Below are 23,485 nucleotides of genomic sequence, written 5' to 3'. Positions count from 1 at the left end.
CGTAACTCCCCAACAGCTTCTCATTGGCCCCTCACCGCCTTGCCCATGCGGCTCCTCCCCTGGAACCGCCGCTGATTGGCCAGCGTGGGGACAGGTCCCGCCCCCAGGGCAGCGCCTCCGCCCCCTCGGCCCGGAGCCGGAGCGGCGCCGCGGGGCCGGGGCGTGCGCGGGGCCGGGGCGTGCGCGGGGCCATGGCGAGCGCGGCGCGGGGGCTGCGGGCGATGCCGCGGCTGCTGCCGCTCCTCTGCGCGCTGCTGCTGCCGCCGCCCTCGCTGCAGAGCCCGGCCCGCTCCCCCCACATCAAGAAAGCGGAGGCGGCGGCGGCGGCGCCCGGCGAGGCGCTGCGGTACCTGCACTCGGCCGAGCTGGGCGAGGCGCTGCGGGCGCTGGAGGCCACGGCCCCGCCGGGCCTGGTGCGGCTCTTCAGCATCGGGCAGTCGGTGGAGAAGCGGCCGCTGTGGGTGCTGCGCCTCACGGCCGGGCTGGGCCCCGAGCGGCCCGAGGAGCCGGCCGGCGGCGCGGCCCTGCCCGGGCGGCCGCAGGTGAAGCTCGTGGGGAACATGCACGGGGACGAGCCGCTGGCGCGGCCGCTGCTGCTGCGCCTGGCCTGGGAGCTGCTGCTGGGCTGGGCCGGCGGCGACGAGCGCATCGTGCGCCTGCTCAACACCACCGACCTGTACCTGCTGCCCAGCCTCAACCCCGACGGCTTCGAGCGCGCCCGGGAGGGCGACTGCGGCGGCGGCGCCGAGGGCGGGCGGGAGAACAGCCGCGGCCGCGACCTCAACCGCAGCTTCCCCGACCAGTTCGGGGACGCCGAGCCCAACCTGGAGCCCGTGCCCGAGGTGAAGGCGCTCATCGAGTGGATGCGCCGCAACAGGTGAGTGCTGCCCGGTGCCCCTCTCTGCCCGGTGCCCACTGCCCGCTCCTCCTCCTCCCGGTGCCCCTCTCTGCCCGGTGCCCCTCTCTGCCCGGTGCCCCTCTCTGCCCGGTGCCCTCTCTGCCCGGTGCCCCCCTCTGCCCGGTGCCCCCCTCTGCCCGGTGCCCCCCTCTGCCCGGTGCCCCCCTCTGCCCGCTCCCCCCTCTGCCCGGTGCCCCTCTCTGCCCGGTGCCCCTCTCTGCCCGGTGCCCCTCTCTGCCCGGTGCCCCTCTCTTCCCGGTGCCCCTCTCTGCCCGCTCCTCTCTCCCTGCCCATGGGAGACCCTCGGGTTCACTCCCCCCAGGCTCTCAGCCAGCTTCCAGCCCTTCTCTCTGCTTCCCAGCAAGGCCTGTGGGGAAGGAGAAGTAATTTCCTCCCCCCACCTGTTTATCCCCAGCCCGCCTCCCTGCGCTGGGGAGGGCGTTTGGTGGCCCCGGTTTTTGTGGAGCTGCAGCAGTCTGCACCCACGCAGGTGTTCTGGGCTCCATGGTTATCTGTGTGTCTCCCATCTCCCCGAGGTTGTGGCTGGAAACTTCTCAGCTGCTTCGCTGTGAGCTTGTCGAAGGGTTTTGCTCCTAGGGCCAATAATGCTTACTGCACAAGCTGTGGGATGCTGGAAATATTTGGGGTTAAGCATCTGTGTGCGACCATGTTGACAAAGTTGTGGTTGGACAGGGCTTCTTCCCCTCATCTTTGTGTTGCATGGGAAATTCCCCAAGTTTAGCAATAATGTTCTGTGCAGCAGCATTTCCAAAGACAGGCCCTGTCTTTGGAACACATATTTCCCCATGTGTTTAGTTGAGGCACGTGGGGCTGAGCCTCGAGCATCCCTGCTGACCCGTTTGTCTGTCCATCCTAAGGGGCAGCCCAGGGGGAAGCTGCTGTGCCTGGAGAGCAGCAGCCCGGGAGGGGAGATGGTGCCTTCCAAGGCCAGCTCTGCTGTGAGGCTCTGGGGCAGCCCCAGAAAATGCAGTGGCCAGGCTGGGCACTGATTCTTTATTTGCCATGTGTTCTTCAGAGATCCAGACTACAAAGGTCAGTGCAGCCAGCTGTGGGAAATTGTGCAGAGAGAGCAGCAGTGCACTGCAGCAAACTGTGGCCCTCTCCCCAAAGCAGGGATAGAAAGAGATGAAGAAGGGGTGGCAATGCACTCTAGGGCTGTTGGCTGACTCCAGCCAACACACAGAACTTTCAGCATTCTATAGTATTTGCTCATGCTTAGGAAACAAAATTTACGTGAGCAAATGATCTTCATTAAAACTTGGTGGATGGTAGTGCCCATGGGGATGGTGCTGCAGAGGAATTGCAGAAACTTCAGATGTAACTCTTGTCCTAAGAATCCTTTAGGACAGCTCTGGTGCAGCACTTTGCACTAAAATCCCTCCAGAGTTGGTTCAGCTCACAATTAGTTACTGGGGAAACTCATATGCATTCTTTATATAATTTTGAAAACTCCTTGAGCTTTTAATTTTTTTTTTCCCTTAGTAAATGTGAGGTGGGATTTGCTATCAGCCAGGGTGAAACAGGAAGAACGTGGGGCTTTGTGTGTCCCTCTGCCTGGCAGCACCAGTTAATACTGGTGTAATTGTTAGACTAACATAACTGCTGATAGAAAAATGAATGGGTAAACAGAACTGTTTGATTAAAAAGGGAGATAGTGGGTGTAATGCAATTTGTGTGCACTGTTTTAAGGAAGGTAGAGGTATTGGTCACATTACCTCTGCTTGGAAACCAAATCCCATTTGAGCAAATGCACAGGAGAGTTCTTTTTCCCCTTCAGTGTTGTGTTTGGTGGGAGAGGAGAACAGAGAAAATCACCTTTGGGATTCATTGAAGTTCTTGTGCAGCCTGTGATCAGACTGAAGGGGGATATGGGGCATGCCCTGCTATATTTTCTGACTTGAGATTTTAAAAACTCTGTCTCACATCCAGATTTTATTTGTGAGTTAATTCTGTTGCATGTACCAGGTGTACTCAGAGCTTGACAAGAGTACATTGCTGTGTCTGTCTCTGAATTTTGGGACTTGGTGTTAGGCTGCAGAAAAAACCTGTTCCATCTCCAGAACTGATTCCACTTCCAGTGTGTGCATTTTGCCTCATTAATCCCAAAACAGAGTTTGGGGGCTCCAGAGAGCGTGATTTGGGTGGGGAAGCAGCAGAATAACTGGTTGGGTGGCTGTAACCAACTTCCTGTTGCAATGTTTGCAGTCTGATTTTTCTCCCTCTCCTTCCCATGCCCAGGTTTCTGCTCTCTGGCAATCTCCACGGTGGCTCTGTGGTGGCAAGCTACCCCTACGATGACTCGCCCACACACAGCCTCACAGGAGTTTACAGTAAATCAGCTGATGATGAAGTCTTCAAATATTTGGCAAAAGCTTACGCCTCACATCACCCCATCATGAGAACTGGCAAACCCAACTGCCCTGGAGAGGAGTCAGAGACCTTCCCAGATGGCATCACAAATGGTGCCCAGTGGTATGATGTGGAAGGTAAGCTCTGCTCACCTGAGGACTCACATCCACCACCCAGAGGAAAGGACTGGGGCTTAAGTGATATTTTTAGCTTTGAATGTGTTCTAGCAGCTTGAAATGAGGAGAGGTGGCATTGTGGGAGCAGCAGCTGGTGAGTAACAGCTTGGGAGGTGTTTGCAGGGAAGAGATCACAGCAAACTGAAGGGTTCTTCCTGACCCCCTTATGTAGTGGAGAGTTGTCCTGCACGTGGCAGGCTTCATTTGCCAAATGAATTCTTGTAGGTCTCTTGACAGTTGCTAAATTTTGATACAGGAAAGAGGAAATTATTCTCAACGGTATTGAACCAATACCAATGTTCTGTGAGGTCTTTTAACCTCTGAGCTTGTAATTTTGTGATTGTAGAATAACCTGCTGTAAAACTGTGTAAAGTTTAGATTTTACTCCTGAGCTAACCAAGGAGCTCTTGCTGGAAATGGGGTTTGCAGCTTTTCCATGGGCTGCTCTACTCCTGTGTGGGAGGTGACAGCCTGCATGACCTGTTCTTATCCACCAGTGTGGGAGATCTAGAAGGGATCTGAGATTTGCCCTGCAGGGGCCTCCAGGAGAGCTCCTGATCCCTCCATTCTGCAGCTGCACATGGAAGTGAGCTGAACAGGAGCAGATGACCTCCTGGTGCCACCACTCTGCCTGTGCAGGTAGAGGTTGCTGGCCTGGCTCAGCCATGCAGTGGGTTGCTGTGTGTGTGTTGGTTTGGTTGAAAATTTAAATAATAATTCATGTGAGGAGGAGCTCTCATGGGAGAGAGAGCTCCCAGGTTACCCCATTTGTGTGGCTCCTTGGTGGATGTTGTACAGCCACGGCCCTGCCAGCAGGGCAGGAACTTCTGTGGTGAGAACACAGCAAAAAAGTTGCAGAAATGATCTCACAAAGTTGTGTTGCTATGCTGCTCTGCTTTTTTTCCCCTTCTGCTGTGACTGAGGGATGATGGCAGAAGTGCTGAGCAAGTATTACAGGCAATGCTGTTTATCCTTCAGAGCTTACAGCTTAATGATTTCTGGTAAGACAGTGTCTTTCTGGAACGTGGGCTTTGCAGCAGAGTCCTGTGGTAATTCTGCATCCAGCTTGCTTGGGAAGGCTGGAGAGGGATCCATTGTAGGGCCTGAGCACATCATCTCTGAGCTGGAAGAGGAAGGCTTGATTTTTAGCAGTGGTTGAATCATCCCCCAGGATTTCACTGGGCTAATAAGATGTCGTGTTCAAATAAGATGTGGTTTGATCTCTCTGTCTACCAGCTGTCTCCTTCCCTCTACCCTGCTGAGCACACTAGCCCTGCTGTTTGCAGGCTCAAGGTTCATTCTGCTGCTGTGAGAAGTCCAGCAGGAGGAAAGTTTGTGTAATCTGGTGACTTGGCTTGTGAGGGAACAGGATATCCTGGATGATCTGTGCTGCCTTGTTGTGGCTGTTATGGGCAAACACCTCGGATGGGAAGTTTCTTTACTGCAGATCTGAAATCTTCTGTCCTTGTAATGAAGTGGGGTGGGTGTGCTCTGAAAGGAAAGTTATTCCAGAGCTTTGTGTCTGTGTTATCCTGACCCCAAAGAACTGCATTTCCCACTGCAGGGATGACTTTTTCATCCTCCTGCTTGGCTGTGAGGCTGGTTGGTGACTGTGGCACTGATGTGTGAACCTTGCAGGCTGCCTTGCTTTGCCATCAGTACAAAGAAATAGCATCATTTTCCTTTCACAGGAAATAAAAGGTGTGAACTGCAGACCAGATTGCTCTGTGCTGCTGTCACTGTGGTTTATATCTATCCAATAGCCTCCAGCACCCAGCCTCTGCAGAAATAAACCCTTTCTCTGTGACAAGCCACAGGCTGGGGCTCAGCACTGATGGCTGTAGGCCAGTCACGGGCAGAGATTGCAGGGAGGATGCTCTGACGTGAGAGTGGAACATTGCCCAGGGTGGCAGCAGCAGTTCCCCCAGAGCCAAGGAGTTCATGTAAAATGTAACCTGGGGAGAGCATGGGGAGCTGACCAATACCATGCATGTAATTTGATGTTGTGTCAGTTCACCCCTTCGGGGCTGTAGGTTTTAATGTTTATTTTTAGTGGAGGATAAAGAGCAGGCAGAGGGGAGTCAGTTGTAAGTGGTGTGACAGAAGCAGCAGAACCATCAGAGAGGCTCTTTGGAGTCATCTGAGTTGCTCAGCTCTGTGCCAAGGACTGCAGAGGCTCGTGCTTGGATCAGGAGGCCTTTCCCAGGGATTGCAGAATTGAAATGTGTGGTGAAATGAGGCTGGGGAAGCCCCAGTCTCTGAGCTGAGCTCTGGAGGTAGATAACCAGAGCTCCTGGTTCTGTGAGCCGTGCAGGGCACGTGCTTGAGGCCTCCAGATCAGGTTGTGCCAGGAGAGACTCCTGCAAGCTCCAAGTGAACTAAAGCCAGGAAAAACAAAGAAATGAGAACATAGTGTTTCAACAGGTGGAAATTTTCCTGCCACATTTTATCATGTGAAATCAAACATGCTGGAGAGCAAACTGCCACGGGATTCATTGTCCCAGAGTTACCAGGTCAATTTTATGCTGGTGCCAGACTCCATTAACTTCCATTTGAGTTTGCAAACAGCCTGTTACATGTGTCAGATCGAGGTGGCAAGTACAAACCAGGAGAGTAATTGCTAAGGTCAAGTGTGCACAGAGGGAGATGGATCTCTGCCAGACAGCTGAATTTGGCTCCTGCATTCCAGCTGCTGTAGATAAGCACATTGGTGGCTGGGATGCTTTTAGAGGCTATCTCTGGTGTGCATGCTCTTTCTCTTCCTTTTTAACCTCTGAGGGTTTAAACTATCAAGTGGCTGGTTCAGATCAAGGGACTACATGCAAAGTTGGGCTGGGGTATGAAGAGCAGTTGAGAAACCACTCTCAGCTGTGGGCAGGATGTGCTTTGCCTTTGTGTTGTTCAGAGATTCAGATCAGAAACTAAATTCAGCATGAGCATATTTTGTGAGCAGCCTTGGGAGGTTTGTTTTTACACGCAGTCCTTTCCCAAAATGTATTTTCTTGCTGGTTTGACTCCCTCATGTCCATGTGTTTGAGATGTTTCTGGTGTCTACTGGAAGGCACTTCTCAGGTTGAAAGTGGATTTTGGTTACCTGTGTGCTTACTGGGTTGTTTTGATTGTGGTTACCAGCCACACTGAGCTTCCAACCAGCTTTTAGTGGCATCCAGCTCAGTGCAGTTAAAATAAGTGCTGAGAACAGTGTGGCATCACTGTGGTGGCCTCTGTTTCCTGGGCATGGCAGAGGGCACTTGACTTGCACAGAGTGAGCTCTTGTAGAAGCTCTCAGCCATGTCTTTCTGCACAATTTGCTGCACTTATGTGCTTGTATTTTCATGAAGGTCTTTCTGCAGTTCTTTTTATTCTTGAGAGAAGTATTGGCTTGATGGTTGGAATGTCTTAAGGCCTCTTTTCACATCTGTCATGAGCTGCTGGGCAGTGCTGTACTGGGCAGCACTTTCTCTTTGAGAAAAGGCTGCTGGGCTGGGCTGCTCTGGCTCATGCAGCTGCTGCAGTTGGAGGCCCAAACCTCACCTCCTCTGAGTTTTAATGCTTGCAGACTAATGGGCCAGAACATTCTTCTGCCTGCTTGGTGCTGCTGCTGGTGCTCACTCAGTCCCATGCTATGAGACAATCAGTCCTGAGCAGAGTCAGCAACTTGTGCCACGTATTGAATCGTGTCTCCAGCTTGCTTGGTGCCATCTGCTCTCTCTGCAGAGCAGACATGACTGCTTCTCTGCTGTAACTGAGCTGCAGGTTCCTTATCTGCTGATGTCTGTTCCAGTGAGAGCTGGAATTAGTTTTCTGCATAGTGCAGTTTGAAAAAAGAGTTCTTGGCTGGCCTGGCAGGCTTCTCCTGGCACGTGGAGTATTTATGGTATCTGGATCCTCAGGGTTGACTCTAGAGAGCTGCATTCTCCTGGTTTGAGCTTGGCAGGGAGCAGAGGCCCCCCTGTCAGTGTGAGCTCTGCAGTGTTTGTGCTGCTGGAGCCCTGGGATCCCTGCCTGAAGCACAGTCCTGATGCTCAGGGGGTAGGTCAGAGCAGGAGAGAGGTTTGTTCTGAGCATTTCTGTGACCTGCTGCCAGCCAGGGGCTGACTTGCTATGCCACTAAGCTGCTCACTGATGAAAAGGGGAATGGTGCTTCATGGGGAGGCTGAAACTCTTCACAGTGTGGGCTAAAAGACACCCCGTGATTAAAATGCTGAAGTGAATCCAAGGGGTTATCCCAGATATTACCCAAACAGAGTAGAAGCACTGTAGTCTGGCAGTTTTCTCCCTCAGGTGTGTATTTTGTGCTCTGCTCATGGCAGGCTGAGTTCAGCTCTCTCTTGACCCCTCTGGGTCTCTGCATAGTCAGGGGAGGCTGTGCAGATGGTATGTGGGAAAATACGTAACTCCACAGGCTGTAAAAATAACTGTCCTGCTCTGCAACACAGCCCTGTGAAGGCCAAATATGTGCAGTGGATACAATCCAAATTTTCAAGAATGCAGTGTACTACTTTCTCCAAGAGACAGTTTTACCAGAATTGATGTAGCAAGCTCCAATTTAGTCCGTTGCTGCTCTATTATGGGTGAGCATCTGTCCTAAATTTGCTTGAATGGCAGATGAAGCACTAAATATGTTTCATAATGGCTCTGGTTTACGTTTTGGAGGTTTTCAAATGCATTAACGTCCTGCTAGGAGCAGATGGTTATGGGCTGGCAAATCGTTGTGCTCGGCGTGGTGTTTGCTGGCGAGAGAGCAGCCTGCTGTGCCTGCCTGTTCTGAGCCTGGTAACAGGAGCTGAATGAAGCTGAGGGTGGATCAGACCCACAGCTCTTGTTTCTCTAACCCCTTGAACTGAGTTTTAGAGTTAGAAAGTCCTCCAGCACGTCGTGGCCCCCTGTGCTGGACAGGAAAGTCTCTTTCCTGTTTTGATGTCAGCCCGTGCACAAGCTGCAGTGCTCTCCTGGCTGCAAGGGACATTTGATTTGTTACAATGAAAGCTCCGTGTTCCCTCAGCAGCACACTCCCAGGAGGACTGAGAGGAACTGGGACATCTTGTTGTGGTCCCATCCCACACATCTTCCCAGGGGCCTGTTCTAAATCCTGCTTTATGCTGTTAGTCCATCCCTGCTTTACCCAGCTGCAGTGGGGCTGTTGAATTCTGAGCAGTGGACTGTGACCTTCTGGGCCACCACCTGTGGTAGGAGCCTCCTCTGCTTGGTCAGGTGCTGCTGGTTTTCCCCTGTTCCTGCCCAGGCATTAACACAGCCCCTGCCAGTGCCAGGCAGTGCATTTGCATCAGGATATTGATCCATTCTGGCTGGTTAATTGGCCAGTGCCATGGAGGGTCCCTCACTTCAGGGGGCTTGTGAATGATTAGGAAACTGCTCAAAGGAAATTAGGTCTTCTGGCAGAGCACTGATGCAGTGCTTCAGTGGGTCAAGCAAAGGATGGGTGCACAAAATCTGCATTTCTAACACACCTTCCTGCTGGGGCTCTGCAGGCTGGTGCCATATCTGCCACAGCTCTCTGCTTTCCTTCTCCTGGACTTGACATCTTCCTCCTGTGGAGAAAATGCATTGCTGTTCCCTGAGAGAGGGGCTTCTGAGAGTCAGTTCAACTCCCTCAACTCATCCAGAAGAGACTCTGGCCCCTGTCCAGGTGACCCTGGTAGGAGTCACTCTGTTGGTGTGGAGGTTGCAGATGCTGCTGTACAGGTTGGAGCTGTCTAGGAAGAGGTGGCCAAGGCTGTGACCCATCAGTCTGCCTGTGTTATAACTAAATAAATTTGTGTAAGCCAGAAAACTTTGTCAGCGTGCAAAAAACAGTGTGGTGTATCTTCCTTACTGACACAACTGCCTGATTGGGTGGTGGGAGCAATCCTTTCATGTGGTCATGTGGTGGGGTTTAGCAGGGTGATTCTCACACCTGTTTCACAGACGTGTGGTTTTGCTAAGAGGCTTTTGGGAGAGCAGTTGTCCTTGAAACTGATTCCAGTGTGCAGATTTGAGCTGCCAGCTCCCAAGTTGATAGTCTTGGTATTCTTTTCTATCAAAGGCCTCAAACTCATTTTGTGTGAAGTAACCTGTCTTGCAGGCAGACCTCACAAATCTTGAGGTAGCTTAGAATGCTCAGGGAAGGGCTTGGCAGCTGGAATGCTCAGAATCTGGTGTGCCTGCCCTGGCACACTGGGTTTGTTGTGTCTGGAAATGTAAACTGAACCTGTATGAATTCCCAAGAGCTGTGCTGATGAGTTCAGCTGGTGGAGCAGTGAGACAAAAGGACTGTAAGGACTGTCACTCTGAGCTGGCTGTGGCTGATTTGAATGGCCCAGTGTTCCAGTTACAGCACAGGGTGTCATGATAATGTGACCTGGCTTTTCTCCTTAGGCTGCTCACTCTGGAGCTGGGGCAGCATCCTGGGGAGATGCTGTGTGGGGCTGAAGGACAAGGAGAAACAGCATCCTGTGGTGGGATGTGTGTGCATTGCTCTTGGGACATCTCTGCCTCCTTTCCTCAGGTGGGATGCAGGATTACAACTACGTGTGGGCCAACTGCTTTGAGATCACACTGGAGCTGTCCTGCTGCAAATACCCACCGACCTCTGAGCTTCCAAAGGAGTGGGAGAACAACCGGGAGTCTCTCCTGGCTTTCATTGAGAAGGTATTGAGGGCTGGGCTGGGTGTGGGGGTGGCAGCTGTGAGACCTGTGTGTCCATCCTGGGCTGAGAGCACCACGTTCAGGTGCCCTTGTGGCTTTGTGTGCTGTGTGAGGTAATGCAGGTGCTGCAGCTTTGTTTGGAGGTCGGTGGCTACAAAGCTGCTGTTTCTCTGGTTCTGCCACAGCTGCCACATGCTGCAATGGCAGAGCTTTGCTCTTGTGGGGTGCAGTGTTAGAGGGACTGATTGGTGCAGGTCTCCCTATGACATGCAAAGTACTGGCTGGTCTCTGCCATGAATCTGCAGTGATGTTCACAAGCATCCACACTGCTGAGACCCTGGCGTGCAGAGCCCTCTGCCAGGCTGTCTCCAGATGCTGAGAGATGTGTATGAGATGTGTATGAGCTGAGTAGGTGGCAGTTTAGGCTGGGCTCAGAGGCAGCTGAATTTGGCCTGTAACGCTGCTGTGTTCATATTGCAGTTTGCCCATGTTGGTGAATTAGAGAGTTTGCTAGGAAGGTAAATTCTGAGATCCTGCTGCCTTCCTAGTCCATGCTGGGGTTCCTGTCCTTGCTGTCTGGCTGAACACTGAGTCCTGAGCCCTGGGGTGCCTTTGCCTGGCAGCTGCCCTGCTCTGCTGCATTTGGGGAAGGGTGAGGGGGTATTGCTGCCTTAGGACACAGTTCCCCTGATGTTGCCTGTCTTCAGCAAGGCCCTTGCTTTGTTTTCCTCAGGTGCACATTGGTGTGAAGGGCTTTGTGAGGGATGCAGTCACAGGAGCTGGCCTGGACAATGCGACCATCGCTGTTGCTGGTATTGCTCATAACATCACAGCAGGGAGATTTGGTGACTACCACCGGCTGCTGGTGCCTGGGACCTACAATGTGACTGCTTTTGTCATGGGGTAATGTCTCTGTGGCAGCCTGTGCCCACACTGCCAGCTGCTGCTGTTCCTTCTCTTGATTTCCCCTCCAAAACACCTTATGTATTTAAAGGGCTTGGCTGGAAGCTGCAGCAGTAAATGGTTCCAGCTCAGAGCTGCAGCTGTGTTTGCTCCTGCAGCAGGGTGCTGTCGAGTGCACAGAATTTCTGTGTCAACTTCTGTTTGACAGCTGGTATCAAATTGCTACTTCAGTGCAAAGGGAGGAAGTGGAGTAGGGTCACCCCAGCAGGAGTTTGTGTTGTCCCAAGCCTGGGTGTGAATGTGTAACTTGCCCCTTGGCACTTTCTGTGATACACCTGGGGCTTTTCCCTGTTGAGCCTGTGGATTCTTTCAAGGACAGCAGTGGAGCTGGGTTTGGTGGCAGTGGGATGAGTCCCATCAGCTTTGTCCTGTGAATCTCTCAGTCATGAACATCCCAGTGCATTTGGGCTGGGAGGAGTAGGCTGGAGTGATGGAGGGACTGCAGGGTGTTTTGGCCTCTTCTCTGCAGAGCCTCCTTGCTGAAGCCAGTTGTTTATTCCACAGTTACACACCAGTGACCAAAGAGAACATCGAGGTGAAGGAGGGAGACGCCACAGAAGTGAACTTCTCCTTGCAGCCCACTGCGATGCCACCAGCTCCTAACGTCACCCAGCTCACGGCAGCGCCCGCCGCTGTCACTGCCATCACCCCCACCCCCGTGCAGGCTGAGGCCCCAAAGCCAAGCCCTGTCCACGAGCCCATCCAGCCCGTGGACTTCCGCCACCACCACTTCTCGGACATGGAGATCTTCCTGCGGCGCTACGCCAACGAGTACCCCAACATCACCCGCCTCTACTCCGTGGGCAAGTCCGTGGAGCTGCGCGAGCTCTACGTCATGGAGATCTCTGACAACCCTGGTGTCCACGAAGCAGGTGATGGGGGAATCCTCTATGGCAAGGCACAAATGCGAGTGACAGAGCTTTACGCTGGGAGAGGCAAAGTGAAAAGGAGAGTGGAGCTGGCGCCTCTCCTGAGAGACTGAGCTGCTCCTTGTAGTATTCTTTATAAAAAGTGTGAGTGCAGTGGGTGTTAGAGCATTGCTGGGGACATCTCTGCTGGTCATGGAGCTCTGGGGAAGAAGGACAAAGAGACTTCCATGAGACATTGTTCTTTTTGGGGTTGTGGGCGCAGAAATGTGAGTCTTAGGTAAATGCCCTCCAGCAAAGCTTGCAAGAGCAATGCTCAGGGTGGTGAGGTGTCTCCAAGCTGTAACATAGTGGTTATAATTGTTTCTGTGGTGTAACCCTGTGTCTGCAGGTGAGCCAGAGTTCAAGTACATCGGTAACATGCACGGGAATGAAGTTGTGGGGCGAGAGCTTCTCCTGAACCTCATCGAGTACCTCTGCAAGAACTTTGGCACAGATCCTGAAGTGACTGACTTGGTCCAGAGCACACGGATCCACATCATGCCCTCCATGAACCCTGATGGCTATGAGAAGTCCCAGGAAGGTATTGCTGCCTGTGCCAAAATCTATGGGGTTCCTAGCTCTCAGAGCAATAAGTCTTTGGGATCATGGAGTCCCTGGGAAATCTGGAAGCCTCACTGGAGCAGGAGTGCTCTCCATACAGGGAGGCTGGGAAGGGGCTCGGTGTGTGCTGTGGGATGAGTGGGTGGACCCTGATTGATGGATGCTGGAAGCTGTTGGGGAGAGCTCTTACACTTCAGCAGTGCTGTGAGCTGCCCCTGTTTGGGTCCCCTGATGGTTTGTGGCTAATCCAGGGCTTTTTTTGAAAAAAGACATTTCTTTGATACAGCTCTTGCTTGCTGTGCTTTGGTCCATTCTCTCAGTAAATGCAGTGTGGGAGCCAGGCTGTCTGCAGAGCACTTGTCCAAGGATAACACAGATTTTTACCATGAGGCTGAAACTGGCAAAAACATCCTTCAGGGAAGTCTTAGAACTACGTGGCTCTTGCAGATTGGCAGAACAGAGCCTGTCCAGAATCACTTTCTGGAAGCAGAGCTCTGCTTGGGTTTGACAAAGAACTTGTCTGGCTGGTTTGGGAAGGTGAGCTCTGAGGTTTCTGTGGTCGTGACATCCGGCTGCAGAGATTGTTCATGGTTCAGTGCCCTTCTGCTGGTCTGACTGCCCTGAGGGCCTGAGCAAACACCCACTGGAAGGGCCCCCAGGCATTGCTGCACAGAGCAGGCCACTTGCTGGGAAGGGCCTGGGTGCCCTGCCTGGGTGCAAGGGACCAGCACTGCTGTGCTCTGATCTCTTCATTAACTACTACTTGTAAACTCTGTAGTAAGAGATTGAAGCCTCTTCACAGGACATGAGCTTGAACTTGTGCTTCATTTTCAGGAGACAAAGCAGGTACCGTTGGCAGAAACAACAGCAACAACTACGACCTGAACAGGAACTTTCCAGATCAGTTTGTCCACGTGACAGACCCTCCCCAGCCAGAAACTCGTGCTGTCATGGCCTGGCTCCAGTCTTACCCGTTTGTGCTCTCAGCAAACCTGCACGGAGGTACCACATCCAAACCAAGCTCCTTCCTCTCTGCTGGCCTCTGTGGGGTGGGAGTTTGCTGGGATGTCTCCAGGGTGTTCCAGGTGTGCACTGGGGAGCTCTCGTGCTGCAATATGGAAAGAGAGAGTGAACCAAACATATTTGTAGGGAGTTGAGGCGGCTGCTGGGAAGATCCCAACCACTTCTCTGAAGGGAGCATCTGGGAGATGGGGATGGAGTCCCTTGTCAGCAATTGCTCAGCAGATGGTCTGGGAATGGGATATAGAGCTGTGGCTGTTAAGGGCTTTACAGCATTCATAGAGTGAATGCAGTCCTGAGGGTTCCCTGCCTTGAATCGCATGGCGGAACTATGAAATTTGCAGTAATTTAATTATCCTTTTGGAGTGTTCTAAATTAAGTCTCTGTGTATTAGAGCTTACTCCCTAGACAGTTTGTCTGCTGGCTTGTAGCTGTGGTAACTTGCAGGTGGATGCTTTGTTGCCCTTGTGTTTGGTTTGTAGTGCAGAAGTGTCATGTGTGGGCGTGAGGGGGCTGGCAGGTCTCCAGCTGCAGTGGTGTCTGGGGTTTTGTGGTGCTATTAGTACAGCTTCCTTGGGGGAACCTTCAGCAGTAAACTCCAGAAAGCTGAAAAACTGCATCATCTGTGTCAAAAGCACCATGCATGTTCTGGGAAATTCTTCCCCTTGCTTCCACTTCTCTGTGAAAGCAATTATTATTATGTGGTTGTGTTCAGCCCTCCTTCATGTAAGAGCCAAAGCTTTGATGTTGTTGTGGCTTTGGTTCTCCTTCCTGACTAGGTGTGGTGTTATCTCTTCCTGTGCTTCTGTCTCGTCTATCCACTGGGCTTAATGCTTTGTTTAATGCCAAGTCTTGAGAAACAGGAGGCTTGGCACTTGCTGGAGAAAAATTTCCACTGTTGTGCTGAGAGATCACTGGGCAAGCACCCAAGTATGAGCCAAAGCTTGCTTTGCCTGCAGGTTCCCTGGTGGTTAATTACCCCTTCGATGACGATGAGCAAGGAATAGCCATATACAGTAAATCCCCAGATGATGCTGTGTTCCAGAAGCTGGCACTTGCCTACGCCAAGGTAAAGCTCTAACAGGAAAACGGGCACATCCTGCTAGGTTGACTTCTGGGAAACTCCTTTTCAGCTTCCAGGGAAGCTCCTGAGCAGCTGGCAGAGGTGGGTGCAGGCGCTGTGGCTGAGCCCCTGGTGTTGCAGGCACAGCAGGAGGATCCTACAGGAGGCTCCCATTCCATGAGTGGTGCCCAGCATGCTCTGTCTGCAGGCACTGAAGGACAAGAGCTCTGTGCAGGCACTTTGAAGGGTGCTGGAAAATGCTGCTCATGGGCTGGGAGGAGGGAGCAAGGATATCTGGGCTGGGTTTGGGTGTGGGTGCAGTCAGTGCTGCAGTGGTGGACACACATCTGTGTTTGGTAACCCTGAATGTGTGACTAAGGCTAGAACAAGAGTGCCCGTGGCTGTGCAGTGCAGGCTCACCTTCAAATGTTGCATCTTGTTTTATAGGAAAATGCAAAGATGTACCAGGGAAGCCCTTGTAAGGATATGTACCCCACTGAGTACTTCCCACATGGCATCACTAACGGGGCTCAGTGGTACAACGTTCCAGGTAAAGTACACCTGAAATCTCCTGCACTGTTTGTCTTCAATTTAATGCATGTGCAGCTTAAATAATTTAGTCTGATCAGTCAGGAACTCTGCACTGGTCAGCTCAGATTAATGGCACTCAGGTTGCTTTTATAACCTCTTGTATAATGTACCCTAATAAAGTTATTCCCGGGGGAAGGAATTTATAGTGTAGTTTCTCTGGCTATTAGCAAAACGGTTTCATAAAATTTTACAGCACTTTATTAGCATGAAAGGTATTTACAAGAAGGAAGGTTATTTGTCTGCTCTTTTGGCATCCCTTTGAAGCTTGAATCCTGCCCTGTGTAAAAGTCTTTTCCCTTCAAGCCTGTACTTCATCTTTCTCTGGTATCTGACTTGTAATTTTTTTTTTTGAGCTGTGGTACTTCAGAAGTCAAAGCTTCTTTTTACATTCTTGTTGTAGGTGGGATGCAAGACTGGAATTACTTACATACAAACTGCTTTGAAGTGACCATTGAGCTGGGCTGTGTGAAATACCCCAAGGCTGAGGAGCTGCCAAAGTACTGGGCGCAGAACCGGCGCTCTCTGCTGCAGTTCATGAAACAGGTGAGGTGCCTTGACCTCAGGCCAGCTCAGCTCCCTCTGGGGCTTGCTTTGGGCAAGTCAGAATGAGCAGGGTGATCTGGCCAGCCTGGCTACCTGCTCTACAGAAATCACCCCCATCAGAGCCTGTCTCAGCTACTCTCCCTTCTCAGCATAGCAAAAATCTGTATGGAAATAGCATCCAGAGGATGCAGGTGGGAGCTTTTTATGTACCACTACCTTGGGTTTCCTGAGGCTGGAATGTCCCTTACATTCTCTTCCTATCTAAGTGGGGCTGGTGCTGCACACCTGGGGTGTGCAAACAAAGGTGTGGAGCAGAGAGTGCCATGCTGACTCCCTGAGCCAAACAATTGCTCATTGTATTCATCAGGTGATCTTTGTCCAGGCCAGCTGCTGGCCAGTCCAACCTGAACCCTTTTGGAACATCTTGCTCCTCTGGGAATGCTGAAAATGTGAGGGGTGGGAGGCAGAGCTGGGGCTGGCACTCAGCAGAGCTCCTTTGTGCAGGTTCACCAGGGTGTCTGGGGCTTTGTGCTGGATGCTGTGGACAAGAGGGGCATCCTCAACGCCACCATCAGCGTGGCTGACATCAACCACCCAGTGACCACCTACAAGGATGGAGACTTCTGGCGCCTGCTGGTCCCAGGGACCTACAAAATCACAGCATCTGCCCGAGGGTGAGCAAGCCCCAGACCAGGAGCAAACAGCTGCAGGACTGACTTCCCACTCAGGAGCATTCCAGCACCTCTGCCTGCCTACAGCACACGTAGGCATGGGTGTTTCTCCTGCCCTCTAGCCTGTGCAGAGATAGCAGTGTGAGACTGCCGTGGTGTCAGACTGCTCACCTGGCACTGGGGTGCAATCCCAATCTTCCCTTGTTAGAGTGGATAGCTTGATGTCTTTAGGGGAAATTCTTTTCCAGGCAGCTGCCCACAGAAGTGACTCCATCGCTTCAATGCTGCCAAAATTCTGTGTTAAAGCAGCCTGACTTGTTGTCTTGCCAGTCTGCCATGTAACCCTGCAACACCTGAGCCAAAAGCAGCTCAGTGCCATGTTGGGGCCTGAGTTGTTCCCTGTCCTCCTGCCATTCCCACATCCCTTTGAGCTGTTCTTGCTCCTCATTTCTGTGCCTCTCACTGTGGGCAGGGGAGCAGTCCCAGTCCCCTGTGGGTGTGTAGTCAGGAATGGGACTGGCTTGTTGTCCAAGGTTTCAAATGCCTGATGTTTTCTTGTGCCTTCTCTTCCCTGGGCAGGTATGATCCACTCAGTAAGATGGTGGAAGTTGACAGCAAAGGTGGGGTGCAGGTCAACTTCACTCTTTCGCGGACAGACAGCAAAGTGGAAGAGGGGAAGGTGCTGGTCTTGAACACCCCAGACACCAGCAACCCCAACGAGAAGGAGTTTGAGACCCTGATCAAAGATCTCTCTGCTGAGAATGGTCTGGAGCGGCTCCTGCTCACCTCCTCCAGGGATGTGACTCCCTACAGATACCGGCCCTACAAGGACCTCTCCGAGTTCCTCCGAGGCCTCTACCTCAACTACCCACACATCACAAATCTCACCAGGTGAAAACAGAGCAGCAGCCTGAGCCGGGGATATTGTGAAGTTGTTGTGAAGTCATGAACACAGAGATGGGGAGCTCACCCCTCCCTTTGCTGTGCTCTCTGAGGTGTTGGGACCCCCATGTGTAAGGACGTGGTAGCAGAGCAATGGCTGCAGGGCCTATAGGTGCATTAATGTGCTTTTCCCTGACTTAGTTCCCCAGGGATGCTTGGGACTGGCTATATTCCCAACACTGATATCCCAGATTTCTGCAATTATCTCTGTTTCTTACTATTTTGTCTGTTCTTTAAATCCTTTCTGACATCCACCTCGTTGAAAAGTCCCCGGTAAAAACGACCAGATTTGACTTACAAATCTTAGATGGCTCTTTTTTCATTGTCTGCCTCCAGATTTTATTTCAGTAGTGCAAGACACTTTTGTGTGAGCTTGCCCTGGGCCAAGGTCTGTGCCCTCCAGCAGAAGACCAGCTGCTGCCATCCTCTGCTTTCCTTTGTGACCTGTAACGCTTACCCTCTGTCAGCTTTAGAAAGCACAAATCCCTTTGTCCCAGGGCCTCATTTGCTTGTTGTAACCAGGCACAATGTGCTCATGTGCTGTCCCTGCTGGTGCCAAGGCTGCCTTGCTGATCTGTAGCCTCTATTGTCCCTGCAGTTGCATCAGCCCTGAGCCTGTTCCCTGCTTTGCCTGCACTCAGTTTGCCAACTTAACAGCATGGCTGTAGCAACAGCTCCTGCATTACTGGGAACAGGCCTCTTTTGTCCTGCTTTATAAATTAGTTTGATGTCCAGATGTATCCTGCTCTGAAGGGAAAAAAGAAACAAAACAAAACCCACCACTGGCAGCGCAGAGGATCCAGCAGTTCCACATTTATCATGATCTCTGTATGGAGACATATAGAGCTTTGGATTTTCTGTGCATCTGGACCTGGATACACCCTTACCCAGATGCTGGTGTTCAAACTGATGTTCAGAGTGAATTCTGTTCAGTGCTGCTGCAAATCTGCCCCCCTGCTCTGGTGGTGTTTCTCTTGCTTGTGTGGCCTCTCACTGGAGGCTGGCAGCACTTCCTTTCCACACTGGGATTTCTCCATGAGGTCAGGCTGGAGTTGCAGCTCCCTTGCTGAGCTGACACTCCCATTTCCCATCTCTTGGCAGTTTGGGTCAGAGTGTGGAGTTCCGCCAGATCTGGTCCCTTGAAATCTCCAACAAGCCCAACGAGTCCGAGCCTGAGGAGCCCAAGATCCGCTTTGTTGCCGGCATTCACGGAAACGCTCCCGTTGGGACAGAGCTGCTCCTGACACTGGCAGAGTTTCTTTGCATGAACTACAAGAAGAATGATGCTATCACAAAGGTGAGAGGCCAATCCAAAGACCTGCTTGGAGCCTTCCAGCTGTAGCCTGAGATGACAGTGCTCACTGGGGGAGACTCCTTCTGCCAAAACTGGTGTGGGGCTTATGATGGTTCCATGTGTAACAGGGAGGTGTTCAATCCACAGGATGAGAACCTCAAACTGCAGCTCCTGGCTTAAGATCCAGGGAAATGAACCCTTCTAATTGCACTTTGTGCTGTTTCTCCTTTTGCTCAGCTGATTGACCGGACACGGATTGTGATTGTGCCTTCCCTGAACCCGGACGGACGCGAGATCGCCCAGGAGAGAGGCTGCACCTCCAAGATAGGCCAGACCAACGCTCATGGCAGAGACCTGGACACAGATTTCACAAGTAAAACAACTGACCCGTGGTTGGGTGGAGTCGTTGGGTTGCAGGGTCTGCCTGTAGAGAAGACAGTTCTCCAGGCAGCACAGCTGATAGAAAGCTTCCAGAGCTTGGATCTTTTTTACAGACAGCAATTTGCAGTCTCTTATGTGCAAGAGACAAAGCAGAGTTATTTAGGAATAGGAGAGGTCAGATAATACCTGATGTATTCTTACTCTTAATGGATTTCTTTCATCTCTGAAAAAATGCCCTCTGTTCATGCTCCCCAGAAGGAGTCTCCTTTTTTCATGTTTTTCTGGTTTCCATGTAACTGTATCCATAGCACTGTATCAGCCCACCCTTCCTGAGGAGGAAATGTTCTCTGCCCAAGTTTGGCTGGGATCATCCTAACTCCTTAAGAAAATGTCAATTCTGTGACATTGTTGTGAGCAAACACACATGAAATACCTTCTGCAACACGAAAGGAAATAGCTTGGGGAAATTGTGATGTTGCACATTTCTTTAGCTTTGCAGATGAATCCCCCCCGTGCATAATGTGGACTGGGTGCTTTACTTGATCTCTGCTGAGATCTAACAGAGGCCTTTTCATACCTGCAGCAGACCTAATTTCAGACATAAAGGTTGTACTTCTGGCCTCTCAAAGAGCAGAGGAAACTGTTCTTAGTTCCCTTTTCTATTTGTTGTTCTGATTTATAGGCAATTACACCCGGTACTCAGCGGCACGAGAGCCTGAGACCAAAGCCATCGTGGAGAACTTGATACTGAAGCATGATTTCAGCCTCTCTGTCGCTCTGGATGGAGGATCTCTGCTTGTCACTTACCCCTATGACAAGCCAACACAGTCAGGTGTGATCAGCTGCCTGGTTCTCCCCAGGCTGTCTCTGCAGAGGTTCATGTGACCATGTGCTGTAAGGGCTTTTTGTGCTCGTGGTGTTCTGTAGCCTCCTTTGTGTTCAGCCCTTTGTGTGTGCAGTTGACAGTCTGTAAGTAAATCTATAAAACCTCACAGGGTTCAGCTAGGGATCAGAACATTTACAATTCCTATGCCTACAGCAGTATTTCAACCTTTCCTCTGCCAGAACCAGTATAAAGTCTGCTTTTGATACTGCCCCTTATTGTTAGAAGAAATAGAAATGCTCTGAAACAATATGTGTTTCTGTTTAGTACAGGATCATGGGGTTAAAATGGGAATCTTCCCCATGCAGGGAATGAGAGTTGCATGCTCAAAGTCTCACTTTTCCTGTTGCAGTGGAGAACAAAGAAACACTAAAGCATTTGGCATCTGTGTATGCAAACAACCACCCAGTGATGCATTTGGGCCAGCCAGGCTGTCCAAATAAGTCAGGTATGTTTGGTTGAGTCCTTTAACCCCCTGTCAGCTTGTGGCAGACTCTGCTGGGCAGGCTCTGGCTGACAGCTGTGTTTTTGCTCTCACAGATGAGACTATTCCTGGTGGAGTGATCCGTGGCTCGGAATGGCACAGTCACCTGGGAAGTATGAAGGTACTGCTGCATGGCACAGGGCTTCTCATTTCTGCTAAACAACCAGTAAAAAGCATATTTGTCCTGATGTCTGGGCAAAGTTTCTCCCCCTCCAGCTGCACTTTGCAAAGCTTTTTTTATTACCTCTTTCCTTGTAACTGTGGTTTTGTTTTTTGCAGGATTTCAGCGTGACATTTGGTCAGTGTCCTGAGATCACTGTTTATACCGGCTGCTGCTACTTCCCCAGTGCTGGACAGCTTCCTAGCCTGTGGGCAGACCACAGGAAATCTCTCCTTAGCATGCTTGTGGAGGTGAGCTGCACTCTGTGGGAGGAAGTTCTGGCAGGGAGTGAAGTGGTGGGGAGGGGGAGAGGAAGAGAACAGCACGGAGAGTCTTTGTGGTTTGGTTGGTGCTGTGTAATTACAGATGTTCATGGCTTAGGCTCTGTGAGGAAGGCAGCAAGTGAGCAGGGCAGGTGTTGACACAAGAGTTAAACATCTGTGCTGTGTTGCCTTGCACTGTTATTTATTGTGAGGGTCAGGGATGGTAAGTGGGCTGTATTTTAGAGATCTCATTTTAGTTACAAATGCACTGTAAGCTTGGATCTGGAAGTGAAGTGTTTGAAATGTTTTGTTTCAGGTCCACAAGGGAGTGCATGGCATTGTCCAAGACAAGAGTGGCAGGGCAATTTCTAAAGCTGCCATTGTTCTGAATGAAGGCTTGAGGGTGTACACTAAAGAAGGTGGCTATTTCCATGTGCTCCTGGCTCCAGGTTTTCACAGCATTGATGCAACAGCCAGTGGCTACCAGCAGAAACATGTCAAGGTATGTGAATGTCCATGTTGGAGATGTTCCTTCATTTCCTTTCACATAAAATCTTCCCTGTTTGGGCTCTGCCTGGTTGTGCCTGTGTTTAGCTGCTGATTAGGTGCCATCAGGAGCTGTTTTCTGCCTTGACAGAATGGGTGAGAACAACTTCCCAGCACAGCAGGGTGGTTTTGGGAGTGCCTTTTCTTTGCATGGCACTTTTCTTTGATCAGGGCAGGACCAGGCAGATGACAAATGTCTCTCTTGTCTGGATCCCCAAGCTCATAGATGATCTAACCTCTCATGTCTTTCTGCAGGTCTTTGTACGTGATGATGCACCCAGCTCTGTGTTCATTGTATTTGACACAGAAAACAGGATTTTTGGGCTGCCAAGAGAGCTGGTTATAACTGTGGCAGGTACAGTGATATTTTTTATCAAAGCTTTGAGCTTTGCTTTCTGTACCAGTTCGTGCTGACAGAGACCCTCCACTGAACTGGGAAAGCAGCCTGCAGGCTTAAGCCATCTCCTGCTTTCCCTTCTGAACAGACTCTTATCCTTGCAAACTCATCCAACAGCCCTTGGTTCTGCTTGGTAGGAGGGAAGGAGGGAGGAAGTAGAATGTTTTGCAGGGATTTGGAGGGTCCAAATTATACTTTGAGGTATCTGGAATGGGGAGAGCTTGTGTGCATAGGAGATCTTGCTCCTTCAAGGCTTTTTTAGGTGTTGTGACATCAGGTAAGCCTGAAGTGATTATTTTCTTAAGGTGGCAGCTGCTGGGGAGTGGTGTGTGGGAGTTTAGACCCAGTGGTCTGTAGTGGAGCTTGGTGATAATCTCCTGGATTTCAAACAGAAAATGGAGTGTGTCCTGTTCTGGGAGCAGCTCTCTTGTCCTCCGTGGCCTAGGAGGAAGGAGCAGGGTCACAGTGAAGTGAAGAAAGTGGTTATAACTGCAGGAGGGGGAGGAGAGGTGCTGGCAAGCCTGGGAGCCTCTGGCATAGTATTGTAATTAAAGAGCCCTAACGAAGGCAGGAATGATGCATCTGACTGTGTTCTCAGAAGGCTAATTTATTACTTATTATACTATATTATATTAAAGAATACTATACTATACTAAAGAATACAGAAAAGATACTTAATGCTAAAAAGATAATGATGAAAACTCATGACTCTTTCCAGAGTCCCAACACAGCTTGGCCATAATTGGCCAATGAGTTAATTAACACCAGAATCCAATCAGGCAATCACCTTTGGGTAAACAATTTCTAAACACATTTTACATGAGCACAGCACAGGAGAAGCAAATGAGATAAGAATTGCTTTCCTTTTCTCTGAGGCCTCTCTAGCTGCCTTTCAGCTTCTCAGGAGAAAAACTCTGGGCAAAGGAATTTTTCAGAGAATGTGAACGCTACATCATGGGGCAGCGTGGCATTAACTTTGGTGTCCTCTCTCTGGCAGGTGCCAGCATGTCTGCCCTGGTGCTCACTGCCTGTATCATCTGGTGTGTGTGCTCCATCAAGTCCAACAGGCACAAGGATGGCTTCCACCGCCTGCGGCAGCACCACGACGACTACGAGGACGAAATCCGCATGATGTCCACTGGCTCCAAGAAATCCCTCCTCAGCCACGAGTTCCAGGATGAAACAGACACTGAGGAAGAAACACTGTACTCCAGCAAGCACTGACACCTCCAGGGCAGGAGAGGAGGTTCCCATGGACCAGAGCTGGTGGTGGGGGGCGATCCCTGGGGTTCAGTTTTGAAATGTTGGCTTTGGGATGTGTCCTCCAGAGGGGTGGGTGGCAGCTCCCAGCTCCCCTCTGTCTGCTCTGTTCCTGTGTACAGGCACTCAGTGGGTGTTGGAGGCTGTTTCTGACATAGGGACGTGGTTTGTTACATTTTTGGGTCAAGATCTGGAGGTTTCTATGATGTGGTTTGAAAGGCAGCTTTAATAGGGTGGCCAGCAGAGCTCTGAGCATTTCCCCAGCATCTCAGCACAGGGAGCAGATGGTGGGGAAGTGCCCCAAGACCTGCACAGGGTCATGGTCACAACACTCCAAAAAAGGTCTCTCTACCTGTTTTGATTTCATGTTTTCCACTACATGCTTGGGGGAAGCCAGGTCCTTCAAGTGACTGCACATTCTGCAGAGCAGCCCTCAGAAAAAACCCAAAAAAAAAAAGAAAAA

The 23,485-nt window shown here is 51.1% G+C and overlaps 1 protein-coding gene across 1 annotated transcript; it reads left to right on the top strand.

Moving 5' to 3' along the window:
- The first annotated feature begins 171 nt into the window (after positions 1-171).
- Positions 172-23,483, top strand: CPD (carboxypeptidase D). The gene is made up of 21 exons (XM_064394337.1): positions 172-877; positions 3,158-3,405; positions 9,953-10,095; positions 10,826-10,995; positions 11,560-11,927; positions 12,313-12,504; positions 13,359-13,526; positions 14,504-14,613; positions 15,055-15,157; positions 15,599-15,741; positions 16,246-16,415; positions 16,992-17,303; positions 18,456-18,651; positions 18,886-19,021; positions 19,712-19,861; positions 20,265-20,360; positions 20,453-20,517; positions 20,676-20,807; positions 21,136-21,321; positions 21,621-21,720; positions 22,760-23,483. Exons 1-21 carry the CDS (start codon positions 192-194, stop codon positions 22,984-22,986), a joined length of 4,101 nt encoding a protein of 1,366 aa, XP_064250407.1. The 5' UTR covers positions 172-191; the 3' UTR covers positions 22,987-23,483.
- Positions 23,484-23,485: the final 2 nt, after the last annotated feature.

This window comes from Passer domesticus, chromosome 19 (genome assembly GCF_036417665.1).
Source record: "Passer domesticus isolate bPasDom1 chromosome 19, bPasDom1.hap1, whole genome shotgun sequence".
NCBI lineage: Eukaryota > Metazoa > Chordata > Aves > Passeriformes > Passeridae > Passer > Passer domesticus.
Note: the sequence above shows the minus strand (reverse complement) of the source record. Positions and strands in the feature narration are given on the sequence as shown.

Bases quoted from the DNA above. Each gene is read 5' to 3' on its own strand.
- CPD (XM_064394337.1), top strand. From the start codon at position 192: ATGGCGAGCGCGGCGCGGGGGCTGCGGGCGATGCCGCGGCTGCTGCCG. The intron at 10,996-11,559 runs GTAATGTCTCTG...TTTATTCCACAG, and splicing joins GTGACTGCTTTTGTCATGGG to TTACACACCAGTGACCAAAG. The intron at 11,928-12,312 runs GTGATGGGGGAA...CTGTGTCTGCAG, and splicing joins CCCTGGTGTCCACGAAGCAG to GTGAGCCAGAGTTCAAGTAC.